The 18,783-nt window shown below is 45.0% G+C and overlaps 1 protein-coding gene across 1 annotated transcript in view; it reads left to right on the plus strand.

Annotated features, from left to right (window-relative positions):
* Positions 1-7,643: 7,643 nt before the first annotated feature.
* The window catches only part of LOC126199505 (uncharacterized), a 117,285-nt gene continuing 106,145 nt past the window's right edge, over positions 7,644-18,783 (plus strand). The window contains exon 1 of the mRNA XM_049936428.1: positions 7,644-7,856. Coding sequence (XP_049792385.1) covers positions 7,644-7,856 — 213 coding nt within the window. The remainder of the gene's footprint in view (positions 7,857-18,783) is intronic.

Raw genomic sequence — 18,783 nt, forward strand, 5'->3', positions numbered from 1 at the left:
TATTTGGCGTCAGTGGAATCCACGGTACAGGGCGTCTGGCTCGGAACTGCCCTTGAAGTAACCGATTTGTAACAGTTCGTTGTTGTGTCACTTTGGTGCCAACTGCTACACAGTTTGCTGCTGCAAGTGTGGTATTATGCATGAGTCACACACCGAACACGATGGTGTTCCCCCTAGGTAGTGCCACGTGACCGTCGGGGGCACGGTCTTCTTGCGACCTTACATTCTCGTAACCACCGCTTCCGCAAATCAAGTACAGTGGCTACGTTCTTGCCAAGTCTTTCTGCAGTATCGCAGAAGGAACGTACAGCTTCTCATAGCCCTATTACACGACCTCGTTCAAACTCGGTGAGGTGTCGATAATAGCGTCTTCGCCACCTTAAAAGTATTCTTGACTAGCATCAACTCACCACGTCCAATCTCATACTAATGCCCACAACCGTTACAACTTGTATTTAAAGCAAATCTGATTTGCACCCTCTTAGTTTCACTACTAGCGCCACTCTTCCACAACTGGCGCGAGATTTGAATAGACGTATTCTCTCAGATGTAGAACACGCCTACCAGCTTTCGTTTATGTCGGACAACTTCTTGGTGTTGCGATTTTTTTCGTCAGTGTGTCTCTGTTGGCTCATAATTTAAAATGTTCGTTTGTTTTCTGAACAAACCTCGCATAATTGTTATACCAGTCAAATCGATTTATTACATGACTTTGCTGCGCCACTCATCACAGGTTATATATCTATAGAAGGATCATAAATTCGGACTTCATGTCCGTGAGTATTTAGTTAATGAGACATAGTGTCTTTGAGTCTAATCCCTGTCTTTCTTCTATATCAAACAGAAACTATCGGTCGATTAAGCATGTCTCCTTGAAATCGACGAACTTGTAGATGATTGAGCTATTTCCGGTTGCTGCAGATTTCGGTATTGTGTTTAGGTTGAAAACCCGTTCTACGTGCGAGCACCGTGGTAGAAAGTTCGTTTGGTATTCGTCGATCTTATGTTTAAGATGTGCTGAGCGTTGTTTGGAATACACATGCGAGAGTATCTTATATGTAACTTCAAGGAGAGTGATTCCTTTCTTGTTATTTACGTTTATCCTGCGACCTTTCTTATGGACTGGATGGATGAGTGTGTGCTTCCGATCACCTGGCTATTTTTCTGTATGCCAAATAACGCTGATGATTTGTGTAAGTTCCTCAGGTGTGTTAGTCGCTATGTATTTCAGTAACTCGGAGATGATGCCTTCTTCTCTTAAATGTCCCAAGGATATCTTTCTAGATTTCATCATTGGTAATGGTTGAGATTCTGTGCTTGCTTGTGTGTGTGTGTGTGTGTGTGTGTGTGTGTGTGTGTGTGTGTAGAGGAAGCTCCCTGGGAAATCTTGAAGCTGGTTCTGGGCAGTTGCATAGCTCAGAGAGGTATTGAAATAGCTCCCTGCAGTTATCGTGATTTGTCAGAGCAAGTTTACAATTCTGCTTTCTGAAGCACAGATTCTGCTGTGTGTATCCACGGATCCTCCAACTGAATATCCCGCAAAAGCCACGTATGTTGATTTCCTTACAGTTATTTTCAGTAATTTAATATGGTTCCGATGTGGCCGAGATGTTCTAGGCGCTTCAGTCTGGAACCGCGCGACCGCTACGGTCGCAGGTTCGAATCCTGCCTCGGGCATGGATGTGTGTGATGTCATTAGGCTAGTTAGGTTTAAATAGTTCTAAGTTATAGGGGACTGATGACCTCAGATGTTAAGTCCCATAGTGCTCAGAGCCATTTGAATCATTTATTAATATGGTTCACTCACGTATGTCGACTCTGTCTGTTTAATGTTGCCGCCTTCTTTCTTATGTCAAAAAAGTGTTGTTTATTCTGGGATCATAGTTTACTGTTATATTTCTGGAACGAACTCTTTCGTTCTCCCGAAGTATTTTCACACATTGCCTCACCAAGGTTGTTTTAAGTTCGTCTTCTGTGGGTTAGCGCGTTTACTTTCTGTGTAATCTTAGTTTTAAACAGTCCCAGCTGAATGTCTTTTCCTTCTCCCATTCCTCATCTATCTTATTTTCATGGATCCTTTTTGTGTAATTTTTCCCATCGTGAGCACTTTCGAGTTGTGCCCTGTAGGAGCAAATTTAACTTTGATGCGAACAAGATAGCGATCCGATCGACGTTTACACCTCTGTCGACTTGAACGTCGTGCCTTTCGTCTCTGAACTGTATGTGATGGCAACGTGATGGAATCGATACTCATCAAGCAGTTGTATGGAATACCTGCAGATCTTTTGCTTTCGAAAATTTTTCCTCAAGGAGGTCGACATGGTTTTCAAATTCTCTTGTTGACACATTGCAATGAATCTGCCCCCAGTCGTATTGGTGAATTTATGTGCTGGGAAACTGGTAACGTTTTTTTGGTGTATTTTTCCTTCGACAAGATGTCTGATGAAATAGTCAAGTAGGATTCTTATATGTGCTCTTTATTTATACATCAGACTAAGATCAATGTACAGTTGCTCCATAAACAATACGATACCATTTCACTTTAATTTAAAATTTTTTTTTAGAACCTTTTTACTACTTGTGATATGTTCACTAAAATCATTCGTTTCATTTGTTGTGTGCAGTATTTTATATCAGTATAGTTCAGTTAAGTACTAGTTTTCAATAATACTTCATTGTTATTAAACCTACTTGCAAAATCGTAAAACTAGCTAAATCTGTGTAGAAAATATTGCTGATTTTTTTGTGTGCGTGTGTGTATTAGTGTGGAGGGGGGAGAGGGGGGCGGGGAAGCACAGATTGGCAGTTGTAACAAGGGCGCAGGATCGCCTTAATGCAGCTCGGTTCATAAGCGTCATAAATTAGGTCTTATTGGCATAAAGTTAAGAATTGGCTCAAAACAATATACAGGTTGGTTATAATTAACTTTTCGCCATTTGATCCTATGTAGCCAGAAAACTATTTACCGTGTGGCTACCCAACTTGATAGGAAAGATGTTCAAACTGTGTGCTGCAGGATTTGCGTTGTTAGTGGTGTTAGTGTAATTACTTGCCGCTAGGCGCCGGTACTGGTACGGCGACATAGGTTTGAGACACAAGCTTCAGTGTGCATTACAGTTGCATACAGCCAACATGGGTCTGGACAAGGTGAGAAGGGTTTTATTTGTAAAGCTGCTTCATCAACACTACAAGAATAGTGCTGCTGCTCTTCTCGAGAATCGACGCATAAAAGGCATATAGAGGGGTCCTCTTTTTCTCACTGGGGTTGAATGAGGAATGCGACTGGGATGTTCTAATTAACTGGCGATTTGTGAATCGCTCCAGGGAGAGGCCGACGGCAAGCAGTGCGAGAGCTATGTCACTACAGCTTAACATTCCATGGTTCACCGGTGGAAAAGTGCTGTGAACAGTTGTGAGATGGATCTCTAGTGCGGTTCCAGCTGTCCTGGTTGCAAATGGTCGTCAAACTGAGCAACCTGGAACGTAAACACTATACGCAATTAACAAATGTTATCCTCTCGTGTGAAAATTAAAATGTGTTTCTTTCAATAGTATATTCGTTATTTCTTTTCCACATGTCCTTGCAAATGTTTCCACGAAATTTCATTGTAGTGCGATCACTCGTTGTTCATGGGGACCCTGTCAAGCAGCGAAAGTTAAATTATAACCTCCCTGTATTTTAACACGTGTAGTACTTCTCTTTTTCTTCGTCAGCGTTCAAACCTGTCACTGGTTACAGCAGTAAGCTTTTTCACTCTTCTGTCTACCTTCCTCCTTTCCTCTTCGTTTCTGCACACTTAGCATACCCTGTATCACTCATAATCTGCTGCATGCATGATATCCTTTGTTGTCCCTAGCGATTCCTTTTTTCATTACCTCCTTCTGCTATTGTTCCCATGAAGTTACTGAGTCTTAAAATGTGTCATATGAGTTTGTCTCTACTCGTGTGGATGTGCACCGTGAGATCTTGTATACTGTATTCTTCTAAACAGCTCTTCATCAGTAACTGTATCTCTCCAGAGGATTATCAAAATCTTTCTGCAGCTCCAAATTTCCAAGGTTCCTAGCTGTCTTCTCTCTTGTACTCCTATTGTCCAAGTTTCGCACTCATGTAAAGCTGCACTCCAAACAAACGCTGTCATGACCCGTTTCCTTATTTCCAGGCTGATATTCTTGCTGCTGAGTAAGTTCTTTCTCAAACTAAAAGCAATTTTGGCCTCCTATATTTTGCTCACAAATTCTTCCTGGCTTCTACCATCCCTTGTGATTCTGTTTCCACATTAGGCCAATTGCTCTACCCCTTCTAAGTCATCTCGTCCAATGCTCATACTTAGCTGTTCATATTCTTCTTCAGTATTGAATCTTCTTCTTCTTCAGTAGCTCTACAGCCCTTGGTGAGCCTTGGCTTCTTCAACAATCTTCCTCCACACTTCTCGGTTATTTGCTGCTCTTTTCCACCCCCGGACTCCCATATTGCTGATATCCATTATTACCTCATCGATCCATCTTCTTCTAGGTCTCCCTTTTCGCCTAACTGAATGGATCATACCTTTCATCATTTTCTTTGGAATTCTATCCTCTGCCATTCTCTCCAAGTGTCCTAGCCATCGTATTCGCTGAGATTTCACAAATTTTACTATGTCCCTGCCTTGTATTAACTCTTGTAATTCGGCATTGTAGCGTATTCTCCAGCCTTCTTCCTCCCTTATTGGCCCATAGATTTTGCGTAGTATTTTCCGCTCAATGCTTCTTAGAGCATTTTTATCGTGTTCTGTCAACGTCCATTCAGTATTGAATACTACCGCTTTAGTCTTTCTCTTGTTTATTCTCATACTAGACAGATTACTGGAAACCCTTTTCATTTGCTGAGGAAATTTTGTAGGTCTTCGTTCATCTCCGTGACCACAGCAATGTCATCAGCAGCCGGTCTATTAATTTTCATCCCAAGTTCAATCGTTTCGCAAACTTGGTCTACAGCATCCTGGTGTAAGCATTGACTGTAAGAGGAGAGAGAGAGCAGGTTCTTTTTCCACGCCTTTTCTAGTTTTTGGTTCTTGTTCCGCATGAAAATTCCGAAACACAGGCACTTCGTTCTTATGAATGTCTTTATGTTCTGTATATGCTTTCGTTGACATTCTGCGCGTCTCCTGCCAGATAACTTTTCCGAATGCCTTTCTGTGTCTACAAAGGTAATAATAATAATAGGTTTATATGTGACCAAATGATGTTGCAGTGTGCAGTAAATCTGAACTCTTGTTCATAATTCGTCACGTAGCAAAGTAGAACTAATGCCTGCTCAAAACTAGAAGAACAAACTTGTTTTCAAGCACCAGGACTTGTAAAATTTGGCCTGTATTTATGACTTTTAATATTACATGTTAATGAATAGCTTCTCATAGTAGAACAAAATGGCACTGACTGCCTAGTATACCTTCCCATGCTGTCGGTGCTACATATACTTAACAGTTTTGCTGAACGATGTACCGGGCGGTCAAAAAGTCAGTACAAATTTGAAAACTTAATAAACCACGGAATAATGTAGATAGAGGGGTAAAAATTGACACACATGCTTGGAATGACATGGGGTTTTATTAGAACAAAAAAAAACAAAGCTCACAAAATGTCCGACAGATGACGCTGGACAGCAAAACGTCAGTGACAGTGCATGACAATCGTGTATAAAAGGAGCTGTAATGAGAGTGAGAATCAGACGCGCCAGCAGTCGCAGCATGTTGACGTTACCTGAAAAGGCGCTTTTAGTGAATCTGTATTATCAGAATGGTGAATGTGGTAGTTCAGCGTTACGATCCTATCGCCATAGGAAGGGGATTCGAAAGGGTAAAGGTCTGTTGACAAATGCAGCTGTGGCGAGAATGATTTCGAAGTTCGAAGCCACGGGTTGTTTAGACGATAGACCCCGTAGTGGCCGGCCGAGCACAAGGCGTAATGCTGCCGAGACAATTCAGGAAGAAATGGAGACTGTACCGGGTTCGTCTATGCACGGGGAAGTCAGCGCTGGTGCAGTCGCACGTCGCACCGGCATTCCATACACTACTGTTTGGTTGGCACTGAGGTGTACCCTCCGATGCTGTCCGTACAAAATCCATCGGCATCATGAACTGTTACCTGGCGATGTAGTGAAGCGGAGGGCATTTGCGGTGTGGGCATTTCAAAAGATGGCGGAAAATGACGATTGGTTGAGTAACGTGTTGTGGACTGACGAAGCTCATTTCACGCTCCGAGGGTCTGTCAACGCCCACAGCTGCAGAATTTGGGCTACCGAAAATCCTAGAACTGTCGTGGAAACTCCATTGCACGACGAGAAAGTCACGGTATGGGTTGGATTTACCACATCTACCGTTATCGGGCCTTTTTTCTTCGAGGAAATGCGTGATTCTGGTTTTGTAATTGCTACCGTGACGGGTGAGAGGTACGCCTATATGTTACAGGATCGCATAATTCCCAGCCTAGCTGATAAACACCTGCTGGAACGTACGATGTTTATGCAGGATGGCGCTCCACCCCATATTGCTAGCGTGAAAGATCTCTTGCGCGCGTCGTTTGGTGATGATCGTGTGCGATTATTGGCTTTGGGGTTACCTGAAGTCGCAAGTGTATCGTAATCGACCGACATCTCTAGGGATTCTGAAAGACAATATCCGACGCCAATGCTTCACCATAACTCCGGACATGCTTTATAGTGCTGTTCACAACATTATTCCTCGACTACAGCTATTGTTGAGGAATGATGGTGGACATATTGAGCAGTTCCTGTAAAGAACATCATCTTTGCTTTGTCTTTCTTTGTTATGCTAATTATTGCTATTCTGATCAGATGAAGCGCCAGCTGTCGGACATTTTTTGAACTTTTGTATTTTTTGGTTCTAATCAAATCCCATGTCATTCCAAGCATGTGTGTCAATTTGTACCTCTCTATCTACATTATTCCGAGATTTATTCAGTTTTCAAATTAATACTGACTTTTTGATCTAATCCATACTAGATGAAATAATAGGGCTGCTTCTTGCCGCCCCCGCCATCCCCCCTACCCCCACAACACTAGTTAGCAGTAAGTGTATCACAGTCATAAGTCTGCAGGAAGGAGTGTTACAGTGTTACGGGGCTCGTGGAGTAATAGAGCTTTTGGGTGTGGTATGGGGCCTTGAGAATAGAGGAGTTTCGGTGAAATGCGGACAGATGAAGGTAGGAAGGAAGGGGCACGCAGGAAGTGATCCAGCTCGTCAAAGGTTATAAGGTTCCACTTGGTGTGGGATTAATTTTGAGTAAGAGTTCGACTGCTGTTGGCGTTAGGTATGTGGATGTGAGATGTTTTGTAGTGGATAGTGAACAGAGTTGGTAAGTGGCCACTTCTAATAGTCAGGCTTCTACAGCCCAAGGAGGTTGCGAGATGCTAAGATATAGTGTGTGGTGGAATGGCTTTCAGGACAGCTGTGTCGTGATCTAGGTACTGTATCCCATCTTCGAGGGTGGTTCAAGAAAAGATTGACAAATAACAGGAATGTTGAAAGTTTCAGAGATTGTTAGCTTTTGTTCTGTATTATGGTGTTGATATTATACTAATTTTTGTTTCGTTGTTGAACCAACTGGAGAATGAAATTTGCACTCACGCAGACGCTGAAAGGATGTCACCACGCAACGCAGCCCAGGACGAAGTCCCGTGTGCAGAGTCCGAGGAAGCCATGGAGGGAGAAGCAGGCGAGGTGGCGAACAGCGGCTCTTCCTCGTCGTCTACCCCCACTACTTCTCTGCCACCCCACCAGGAGCCGCCACCGTCACTGCCGCCGCCAGGGGCTCCAGACGTGCTGCCGCTAGACCACACGTTGCCAGACCTCTTGGTAAACTCACCACACAAGTGAGATAACTTTGACCAGTCAGCTGCCTAGACCTGAATCGTTGGAAATCGAAAGGCATCGGCCGGTAGTAATTTGTTTATTGTTGCAGCCAATGATACTTCGCTAACATTATTGTATGAGGTAGGCAGTGGTGTCTGCTGTGTCACTGTTTCGCACTTCAGTCTATTTAATAGTGTTGGATTCCCTTCTGATAAGTGTACATAATTGTTACAGTTAGGATCTCTATTAACAAGTTCATACAAAACACAATTTCTGTTTCAGTTACGATCTATGAGCGATTATTACCTCCGTGCATGACTTTAAACGCCGATATCAAATATATTGCTGCCATCACTAGAACGACGTGCACATGTAAGAGCGGACAGTGAGGGAATGCCCAGTAACAAGGAACAGTATACCATCTGACACAGTGGCCAATATCGTTATTACGAGACTAATCCCAAAAGTAAGGTCTCCTATTTTTTTATAAGTACAGAACTCTGTGTGGCAGTTGGTCACACTGTTATGAAGAGTGCTTCACGCGCTGTGTGTAAACATGCGCACGCCGCACTGGCACTCAGTCTTGGCTTGGCAGCCGTTGAGAAAGGAGCTCTTGTTGGATGTTACCGCCAAGTGCGAATTGCGCGCAGTTATTCGGTCTTTGAACGCAAAGGGCACTGCGCTGATTGAAATCCATCGCCAATTGACGGAAGTGTGTGGTGAGTCGTACATGGATGTCAAAAACGTTCGTAAGTAGAGAGTTTGCAGCTGGTCTGACCGAAATTCACGACGAACAAAGGAGCGGGAGACCGTCAGTTTCTGAGGAGACAGGTTTCCCGAAGAACCGCTCACAGAATTTTAACGGAACCATTGAACTACCGGAAGGTGTGCGCAAGATGGGTGCCACGCATGCTGACTGAGGACCACATGGGGCAACGAGTTGATGCTTCCCGCACATTTCTTCACCGCCTTGCAGCCGAACAGGACAACCTTCTCGACTCAGTTGTCACGGGTGACGAAACCTGGGCATACCACTTTACACCTGAGACCAAGCAAGAATACACGCCAGTGGCGGTATCCTTCTTCGCCAAAGCTGCGGAAGTTCTAACAAACACAGTCTGCCGGTAAAGTCATGACAACCGTATTTTGGGATCGGAAAGGGGTATCGTTGGTCGACTTTATGCCCACTGGAACCACAATTATCGCTACAGGTACTGTGAGACTCTGAAAAAACTCAAACGGCCAATTCAGAACCGGAGAAGAGGAACGTTGAGCAAGGGCGTGCACATTCTCCATGACAACGCTCTCCCACACATCGCTCGGCAAACCGTTGCTCCCCTACAACAGTTTCAGTGGAACATAATCACCCACCCACCATATAGTCATGACTTGGCGCCCAGTGATTATTACCTGTTCCCTAGATTAAAAGAACATTTGGCCGGAAAGCGATTCAGCTCCGACGACGAGGTGAAAGAAGAGGTTCATAACTTTCTGAACAGCATGGCGGCGAGCTGGTATGACATGGGCATACGAAAACTGCCACAGCGCGTACAAAAATGCATCGACAGAAATGTCGAAAAATAGCTAAATGTTCAAGCTGTAAACTGATGTAAACCATTGTAGAAATAAATGGGTCTATGTACTTATGAGAAAATAGACCTCACTTTTGGGATTACCCTCGTATACCGTACTGTCTTTAGCATATGCTTCACGATGCACATAGAACTCTTAAACGTTGAACTTCTTGTTAATATAGGTATCGTGAGGACATTTAGCTACTGTGGTTATCTTCGTAGATATCTTGAAGCTGACAGAACAATTATTATGCCTAACAAGCGACGCCCTTTGCCTTTATAAGGCTTGAACTCCGCTGCAGTCACTTTCAGTGGGGTGTCTGAATGTCCATTGAGGAATATCAGCCCACTCTTCCTCAACAGCCGAAACCAGAGAGGATAGCGTTGTTGGACGATGGGGACTGTAGCGAAGTTGACGTTCTAACTTGTCCCAGAGGTGTTTCATTGGATTCAGGTCGGGACTCTGGGCAAGCTAGTCCATTTCAGGAATGTTATTCTCTCAAAAACACTGTATCAAAGATCCTGCTTTATGACAGCGTGCATTGTCATGCTGATACACTCAATCATAGTCTCTGAACTATTCCTTGTCGTACACAGTACAAATTACCGTAAAATTTGTTCATATCCTTCCGCATTTAGTGTTTTCTTAATTGCAAGAGGAGACGACGCCATAACCATGAAAAACACATTTAGACTAAAACAGCTCTCCTCTAATGAGCACATAAAATTCCATAAATGCTGCCAGCTGCCCCTAAAGTATTTATTGAACTACTCTATACACTACTGGTCAAAAGTTTTCCATCACCCATGGTAACAACTACATACTTTATTTCAATATAAAAACAGACCAACAAAATAAATATTGTCTGCTTCTATCGTTGAGTACAGTACAACATGCTTTAGATTTTAGTCTCTTCAGAGAATTCACTCTTTGCCCTCAGAAATGCTACTCAAACTCTTGACATCCTGGAGATAAGATTTTGTAGCGTTTTTGATGTTATTGCAGCCAAACACATTTGTGAATTATTTCGCACATATTCAACATTAGATGCCCTCAGTTTTCTGACATCCCTTTCGAGTTCATCCCATGTGTTCAATGAGATTTAAGGCTGGTGACTGACTTGGCCAAATCATATTTCTCAATTCCCCAAATTTCTCTGTTCTTCGGACATTCTCTCTGCACTATTTAGAAGCGTATTTGGGATCATTGTCCTGTTGCAGAACGAAATCACGACCAGTAAATCTATTGCCAGATGGAACTGCGTTGTTGATTAAGTATGGTATGATATCCTTCCTTCTTTAATGTTCCATTAATTTCCACTATGTCACTGACTTGACCACGGACAAAATAGCCTCCATACTTCACTGTTGGCATCACACATTGGCTCTTGATTCGTTCTCCACGAAGTCGACGAATAAACATTCGACGATAGCTTCCAAATACTTCAAACTTAGGTTCATTCATGAATAACATCTTGGACTATTGCTGCATGCTCCAGTTTTTATATTGTTGCGCCCATTTGAATGTTTTCACCTTACAATGTTTGCGTAATAAAGGTTTTTTGCCCGCCATGCGCCCCTTTAATCCATGTTCACGGAGACGGGAGTTCCACTGTTGAGACAAGAGATTGGAGCTGCTCGCATACTGTTCACTTCCTCGCGAATTTCAGGTGCAGTATGCGATTGGGCGGTGTATAATGTTGCTATAATAATGCAATAGGAGTTCGCGAATTGTCTTTTCTTCACTGTTCTGTTAAGTATGTAATTTGGCTCTGAGCCCCCACATGCGTTCCGTACGAATAATTTTCGGTACAAAAACAATAAAGGAAGATATGAAGCAACTGTTACACGCATCACACTAAACAAAGGGCCTCCCCGGTGTATAGCTGGACTTCAGTAAATATCCGTCCTGTGTCTAATTCACGATGTAATCATCCAAACTGCAAACATGTGTCCGTAGGATCGTCTTCTGCACGAAAGGTGGCATTCCGATCTACGGACAGCTACGCCTACGATGACGTCAGGGCGCATATCAAACGGGAGAGTGTTTGCCGATTAGTCCCACATCCGTAGTCGCTGTGAATATTGGTGGAGAGTAATAGGAAAAATCGAAGCCGGACAGTCGCAAACTTATGTGTCCTGATGGCTTTAATGTGAGTCGTTCTGCTGTTTCTCGGATGTGGCGACGGTTTATAGAGACCGAAACTGTATCCCGAAGACTGGGGGAGGACCAACCGCTTGTGACATCAGAAAGAGAGGATCGTTCTTTGGTTCTAAGGGCACGACGGTACCGCCTTAGTATTGCACGGCAACAGGCATCTGACCTTTCAGCATCCACTGGACGTGTTGTATCGAGGCAAACGGTGTACCGAAGGCTCCTGCAGAGTGGTCTTCATTCCCTCTGTCTCGTCTACGCAGAAGGGAACATCTGAAGTGGAGTCGTCAAATGCCACCTGGACGGTCGAACAGTGGACAAATGTTCTTTTCACGAATGAGTCCCGACTTGGTACGTAGAGTGATTCTTCACGGATTCGCATCTGAAGAAAACATGTTAAATGGACCGATACCGATGGGGAATCCCTAAGGGTGTGGGCAGGGATTACATTGACCACTCGAACAACTCGTGAAATTGTTCTGGTGAAGAGGCAAGGTTTAACTGCTGCCAGTTATCGCGACAAGATCTTGGGACCTCGTGTGCGACTGTTGAGAGTTGCTTTGGGCCCAGATTTCGTATTGATGGACGATAATGCTCGACTTCATAGAGCACGTCCCACGCCCGGGTTCGATTCCCGGCGGGGTCAGGGATTTTCTCTGCCTCGTGATGGCTGGGTGTTGTGTGCTGTCCTTAGGTTAGTTAGGTTTAAGTAGTTCTAAGTTCTAGGGGACTTATGACCACAGCAGTTGAGTCCCATAGTGCTCAGAGCCATAAAGCACGGGTGGCTGATGTTTTCTTGTAAACGGAAGATATTGCACGCATGGCGTGGCCTCCTCGCTCTCCCGATTTGAATCCCATAGAGCATGACTGGGATGCATTAGAGAGACGTACTGCATCACGTTAGCATCCACCAGCCACTCTCCAAGACTAGGGAGCAGCTCTGCGGGAAGAACGGGCGTTATTCCCTGAAAATGAGATTGATGACATCATTCACAGCATGGCCCGTCGTTGTCAGGCCTGTATTGCTGGCAGAGGCGGTCACACCCCATACTGAGCACATTAACCAGTTGTCGGAATGCGTGTGCAAATCCGTTAACTTGGAAAAAAAGGAAGAGCATTTTTTTCTACTGCTATGCATTTTCCAGTTTTTTACGTTCTATATTCTTTACACTGTTTCTACTTTACTATCGTCTATTTATACTGTTTTGTGGCAAAATAAACGCAACCTTGCAAAATTTCCGTTTGTTGCTTTAATTTTGGACACCAGTGTATTTATATAAAATGCAGGCAGGGGGTGCTAGCTAAAACACCAACCCACTCACAGGGAAATTAAGCTTCTCCCACCATGTTATTGCTCTAATAACGAGCGAGATGCACCTGAATAAATTCGTCAAAAGACCGATATTTCCACACGTAAACCCCTGCCATTTTCAAGGCACGAATTGGATAAGGCCGAAGAAGGCCGGTAACTGTTACTTGTCGAGATATCGGCCGTTTTCGATGTTATCGGATATCGTTCCCTGGAGTTATTCGCAGATTGTTTGCTTGTTCAATGGATTATAAATGCAGTCTCTCACTGTAATATCGAAGGAGTTAGTTTACACTCATAATGCCTGTTAACCGTGAAAAACATGAAAGCTTACTGATCATTTTTACAATAGTCTTTGCATTCTTTTCTACTACTAATTCTTTTTTATGTACAGTGATTACACTTAACTACAGTCAAACACATCAACACACACACCTTAAACACATTTTTAAAAATTCTATTCAGTAGAAGCAGTTGTCAAGCAAATATTATGATTTCGGTTTGTGCTTGAAGTTAATTTTGTTGTGTATTAAATTTTTACTTACAATACAGTTCAAATTGCAATAAATAATAATTATAGCAAGCAGTTTCAATGATGTCATCGTTAGACAATTTTCATGTTGAGAAAAATTTTACTTCACGTCCTCACAAATCTGTGTCAACTGTTCTCGCCTCCCGATGTCACACGGAATAAATCTGTGGAGCAGTGGATGCAACGTCGTCAAGATGTGAATCATATTTCTCTCATGGCGACTAATCGAAAGTGGTTGTAATATTTACTGTTCCCCCTCACAGATTTGAACGTATAATATGATGTACCGTAGGCAAATGAGCCTGACTGTTGTCCACAACAATGCAGTCCGGCAACGTGGACTTCGTTTGCCTGCTCTCTGCTGTCGCGCATGAGCAGTTCTCATCCCTTCGCTGCTCCACCACTATGCACGGAAGCGCCGTCTTACGTGACGCGAGCTGTAGAATAGCCGTCCTGATGCAGAGCTACCATAATTACAGCACGTTTTTTCAATTCCAATCTGCTGCTTCTGTCCCATTAGAAGTTTATATACAGTGTGAATCTAAAAGAATCATCCGAATGAAAAGGATCATAACTATTATGTGATTCTTGAGTTTCTCCCGGCGTATTTGATAATCAAAATATCCACGGGTGTACTGCCGGTCTACAGTGTCCAACGGGCACATATTTCGGCGATCATACATGTCGCCATCATCAGGTAAACTGACGGACTGAGCTCCTGTGAACGTGCCGGCACGGAGATCCGTACGCTATGGCTGCTCAGAGGGAAATGGGTTCGGTCGCGGCGGCGGCCGATTTAAATACCCTCCGCCCGCGGCGCGCTCCCTCCGCTGTCCGCGCCCCGCGCCACGGTCGCGCGTTGGAACAGATTGCGACGGCGTCTGAGATGACGTCGGAGTGATGGCTCTGTCCGCCGTGGTCGTCACAACTATACGTTTGCTCGATTTACTCTTGATTAACTCAATCGCTGGTTCCCAAGCCTTGCTAAGATTATAGCCACAGTCACGGTTTATGAGGTCGTCATTGGTGCGAATTTCGATGGCCTCTCTAACAACGCTGTCCCAGTATATCGACGTCTGTACCAGAATCCACGTGCGTTCATACTCCATAGCGTGATTTTCCGACAAACAATGTTCAGCGACCGCCGACTTGCTCGGATACATCAGTCGAGTGTGTCTCTGGTGTTCACGGCATCGATCCTCGACGGTACGTATCGTCTGACCAATATACGACTTGCCACATTGACACGGAATCTGGTACACGCCGGCCTTCCTCAAACCGAGGTCATCTTTGGCGCTCCCCACCAGTGCACGAGTTTTATTCGGAGGACAAAACACAGTTCCGACCCGGTGTTTCTTCAAAATGCGGGCGATTTTCCCCGAGAGTGCGCCTGTGTATGGATCAAACGCAGTGCCTACCTCCTCCCTCGTGATTTCATCCATCTCCACAGGTTGTTCTGTAGTAGTTGGGCGGAGAGCACGTTGAATCTGCCACTCTGAGTACCCATTTTTTCCCGAAATACAGTTCTCAGATGTTCCAATTCCTGGGGTAGACTCTCTGCGTTAGAGATAGTGCGCGCCCTATGTACTAGAGTTTTAAGTACCCCATTCCTCTGTGAACGGTGGTGGCAGCTGTCTGCGTGCAAATACAGATCATTGTGCGTTGTCTTCCGATACATCCTATGACCTATGGTGCCGTCAGCCCTTCTCTTGACCAAGACGTCAACGAAAGGTAATTTACCCTCCGTTTCAGTCTCCATAGTGAATTTGATGTTGGGGTGTGTGGAGTTTAGATGTTTAAGGAAGTCAAGGAGTTTATCCATACCATGTGGCCAGATGACGAACGTGTCGTCCACGTAACGGAAAAAGCAAATAGGTTTCCATTCGGATGACGACAGGGCTTCCTCCTCGAAGTTCTCCATGTACAAATTCGCTACCACCGGTGAGAGTGGGCTACCCATGGCGACTACCACCGTTTGTTGGCCAAATACCTGACAGGAATATTAAGTCCTTATGTGGGTAAATGCCCTCATCACACCCGTAATTTTGTGGATTTTGTTAAACGCCTTGATAGCTTCAGGTTGGATGAGTCAGATATCATGGTGAGTTTTGACGTCGTTTCCTTGTTTACGAGGGTACCCTTGCGAGTGTCACTAGAATTGATTAGACAGACGTTTGACGAGAAGACCACTGAACTTTTTAGGCATGTCTTGACGTCCACGTCTTTTCTTTTTAATGGTAAAAATACGAACAAACGGAGGGAGTCGCCATGGGTAGCCCACTATCTCTGACGCAGAGAGTCTACCCCAGGAATTGGAACATCTGAGAACTGTATTTCGGGAAAAAATGGGTACTCAGAGTGGCAGATTCAACGTGCTCTCCGCCCAACTACTACAGCACAACCTGTGGAGATGGATGAAATCACGAGGGAGGAGGTAGGCACTGCGTTTGATCCATACACAGGCGCACTCTCGGGGAAAATCGCCCGCATTTTGAAGAAACACCGGGTCGGAACTGTGTTTTGTCCTCCGAATAAAACTCGTGCACTGGTGGGGAGCGCCAAAGATGACCTCGGTTTGAGGAAGGCCGGCTTGTACCAGATTCCGTGTCAATGTGGCAAGTCGTATATTGGTCAGACGATACGTACCGTCGAGGATCGATGCCGTGAAAACCAGAGACACACTCAACTGATGTATCCGAGCAAGTCGGCGGTCGCTGAACATTGTTTGTCGGAAAATCACGCTATGGAGTATGAACGCACGTGGATTCTGGTACAGACGTCGATATACTGGGACAGCGTTGTTAGAGAGGCCATCGAAATTCGCACCAATGACGACCTCATAAACCGTGACTGTGGCTATAATCTTAGCAAGGCTTGGGAACCAGCGATTGGGTTAATCAAGAGTAAATCGAGCAAACGTATAGTTGTGAAGACCACGGCGGACAGAGCCATTACACCGTCGTCATCTCAGACACCGTCGCAATCTGTTCCACCGCGCGACCGTGGCGCGGGGCGCGGACAGCGGAAGGAGCGCGCCGCGGGCGGAGGGTATTTAAATCGGCCGCCGCCGCGACCGAACTCAGTTCCCTCTGAGCAGCCATAGCGTACGGATCTCCGTGCCGCACGTTCACAGGAGCTCAGTCCGTCAGTTTACCTGATGATGGCGACATGTATGATCGCCGAAATATTGTGCCCGTTGGACACTGTAGACCGGCAGTACACCCGTGGATATTTTGATTATCATAACTATTATGTTATCTGAGATATGCAGGTGAACAACATACTGTTGGAAAGAGCAAACTCCCGAGTTCACACTCGGTAACAGCAGTGCGCGTCCATTTCAGTCGTGTTCTACGTTTTGCGCGGTGTGGGTCACTTACAAATGTCCAGCGTGACTTTCGTACTAGGTATGGTGTGGATCCTGCTACAGCACAGAGCATTAAACGATGGCATGAACAGTTCAGAGAAACAGGTTGTTTGAGTAAAGGCAAATCGCCGGGCCGTCCCCGAGTGTCTGAGGAAGACGTCCAACGCATCTTCCTTAGATTCACAAGGAATCCGCAGAAATCCGTTCGCCGTGCAGCTCGACAGCTCAACGTGCCTACGATGTCCATCTGGCGTTGCGTCGATGTTTACACATGAAATCATACAAAATTCAGATACTGAAAGCTCTTCATGAAGGTGACAAACAACAGGGTGTGGAGTTCTGTAATTTCGTTCTTGCCAAGATGGAGGATGACAGGCTTCTTCCACACTTAGCATTTAGTGACGAGGCACATTTCATTTAACTGGAAAGGTGAACCGTCATTATTTGAGAATATTGGATATGGAACAACCACATAAAGTTGTACAACATGAGAGAGACTCTCCAAAATTTAATGTGATTTGTGCAGTTTACAGGAAAAGCTGTATAGTCCATTTTTATTTGCCGAGAACACTGTTGCAGGAAGCACATATCTCGATATGCTTGAGAATATTCTTTTCACACAGTTGGAGACTGGTTCGAACGACTTCATTTACCAACATGATGAGGCACCGCCACACTGGCATATGAAAGTGCAGGAATTTTTAAATCACAGGTGTTCTGGCGGAACATCAAGCGCCAGCACGTCGGCCTGAAACGTTACATCAGAGAAGGCTGTGAGACGATACCAGCCAATAGTATGCTGACTATGACGACACCAAGATAGGAGCAGCCCCTATACGAAGAGAATACACTACTGGCCATTAAAATTGCTACACCACGAAGATGACGTGCTACAGACGCGGAATTTAACCGACAGGAAGAAAATGCTGTGAAATGCAAATGATTAACTTTTCAGAGCATTCACACAAGGTGCTGACATGAGGAAAGTTTCCAACCGATTTATCTTACACAAACAGCAGTTGACCGGCGTTGCCTGGTGAAACGTTGTTGTGATGCCCCGTGTAAGGAGGAGAAAGGCGTACCATCACGTTTCCGACTTTGATAAAGGTCGGATTGTAGCTTATCGCGATTGCGGTTTATCGTATCGCGACACTGCTGCTCGCGTTGGTCGAGATCCAATGACTGTTTGCAGAATATGGAATCGGTGGGTTCAGGACGGTAATACGGAACGCCGTGCTGGATCCTAACGGCCTCGTATCACTAGCAGTCGAGATGACAGGCATCTTATCCGCATGGCTGTAACGGATCGTGCAGTCACGTCTCGATCCCTGAGTGAACTCATGGGGACGTTTGCAAGACAACAACCATCTGCACGAACAGTCCGACGACGTTTGCACCAGCATGGACTATCAGCTCGGAGACCGTGGCAGCGGTTACCCTTGATGCTGCATCACAGACAGGAGCGCCTGCGATGGTGTACTCAACGACGAACCTGGGTGTACGAATGGCAAAACGTCATTTTTTCGGATGAATCCAGGTTCTGTTTACAGCATCATGATGGTCGCATTCGTGTTTGGCGACATCGCGGTGAACACACATTGGAAGCGTGTATTCGTCATCGCCTTACTGGCGTATCATCCGACGTGATGGCATGGGGTGCCATTGGTTACACGTCTCGGTTACCTCTTGTTCGCATTGACGGCACTTTGAACAGTGGAAGTTACATTTCAGATGTGTTACGACCCGTGGCTCTACCCTTCATTCGATCCCTGCGAAGCCCTACATTTCAGCAGGATAATGCACGACCGCATGTTGCAGGTCCCGTACGGGCCTTTCTGGATACAGAAAATGTTCTCCAGATCTCTCACCAACTGAAAACGTCTGGTGAATGGTGGCCGAGCAACTGGCTCGTCACAATACGCCAATCACTACTCTTGATGAACTGTGGTATGGTGTTGAAGCTGCATGGGCAGCTGTACCTGTACACGCCATC

Source organism: Schistocerca nitens, chromosome 8 (assembly GCF_023898315.1).
Source record: "Schistocerca nitens isolate TAMUIC-IGC-003100 chromosome 8, iqSchNite1.1, whole genome shotgun sequence".
NCBI lineage: Eukaryota > Metazoa > Arthropoda > Insecta > Orthoptera > Acrididae > Schistocerca > Schistocerca nitens.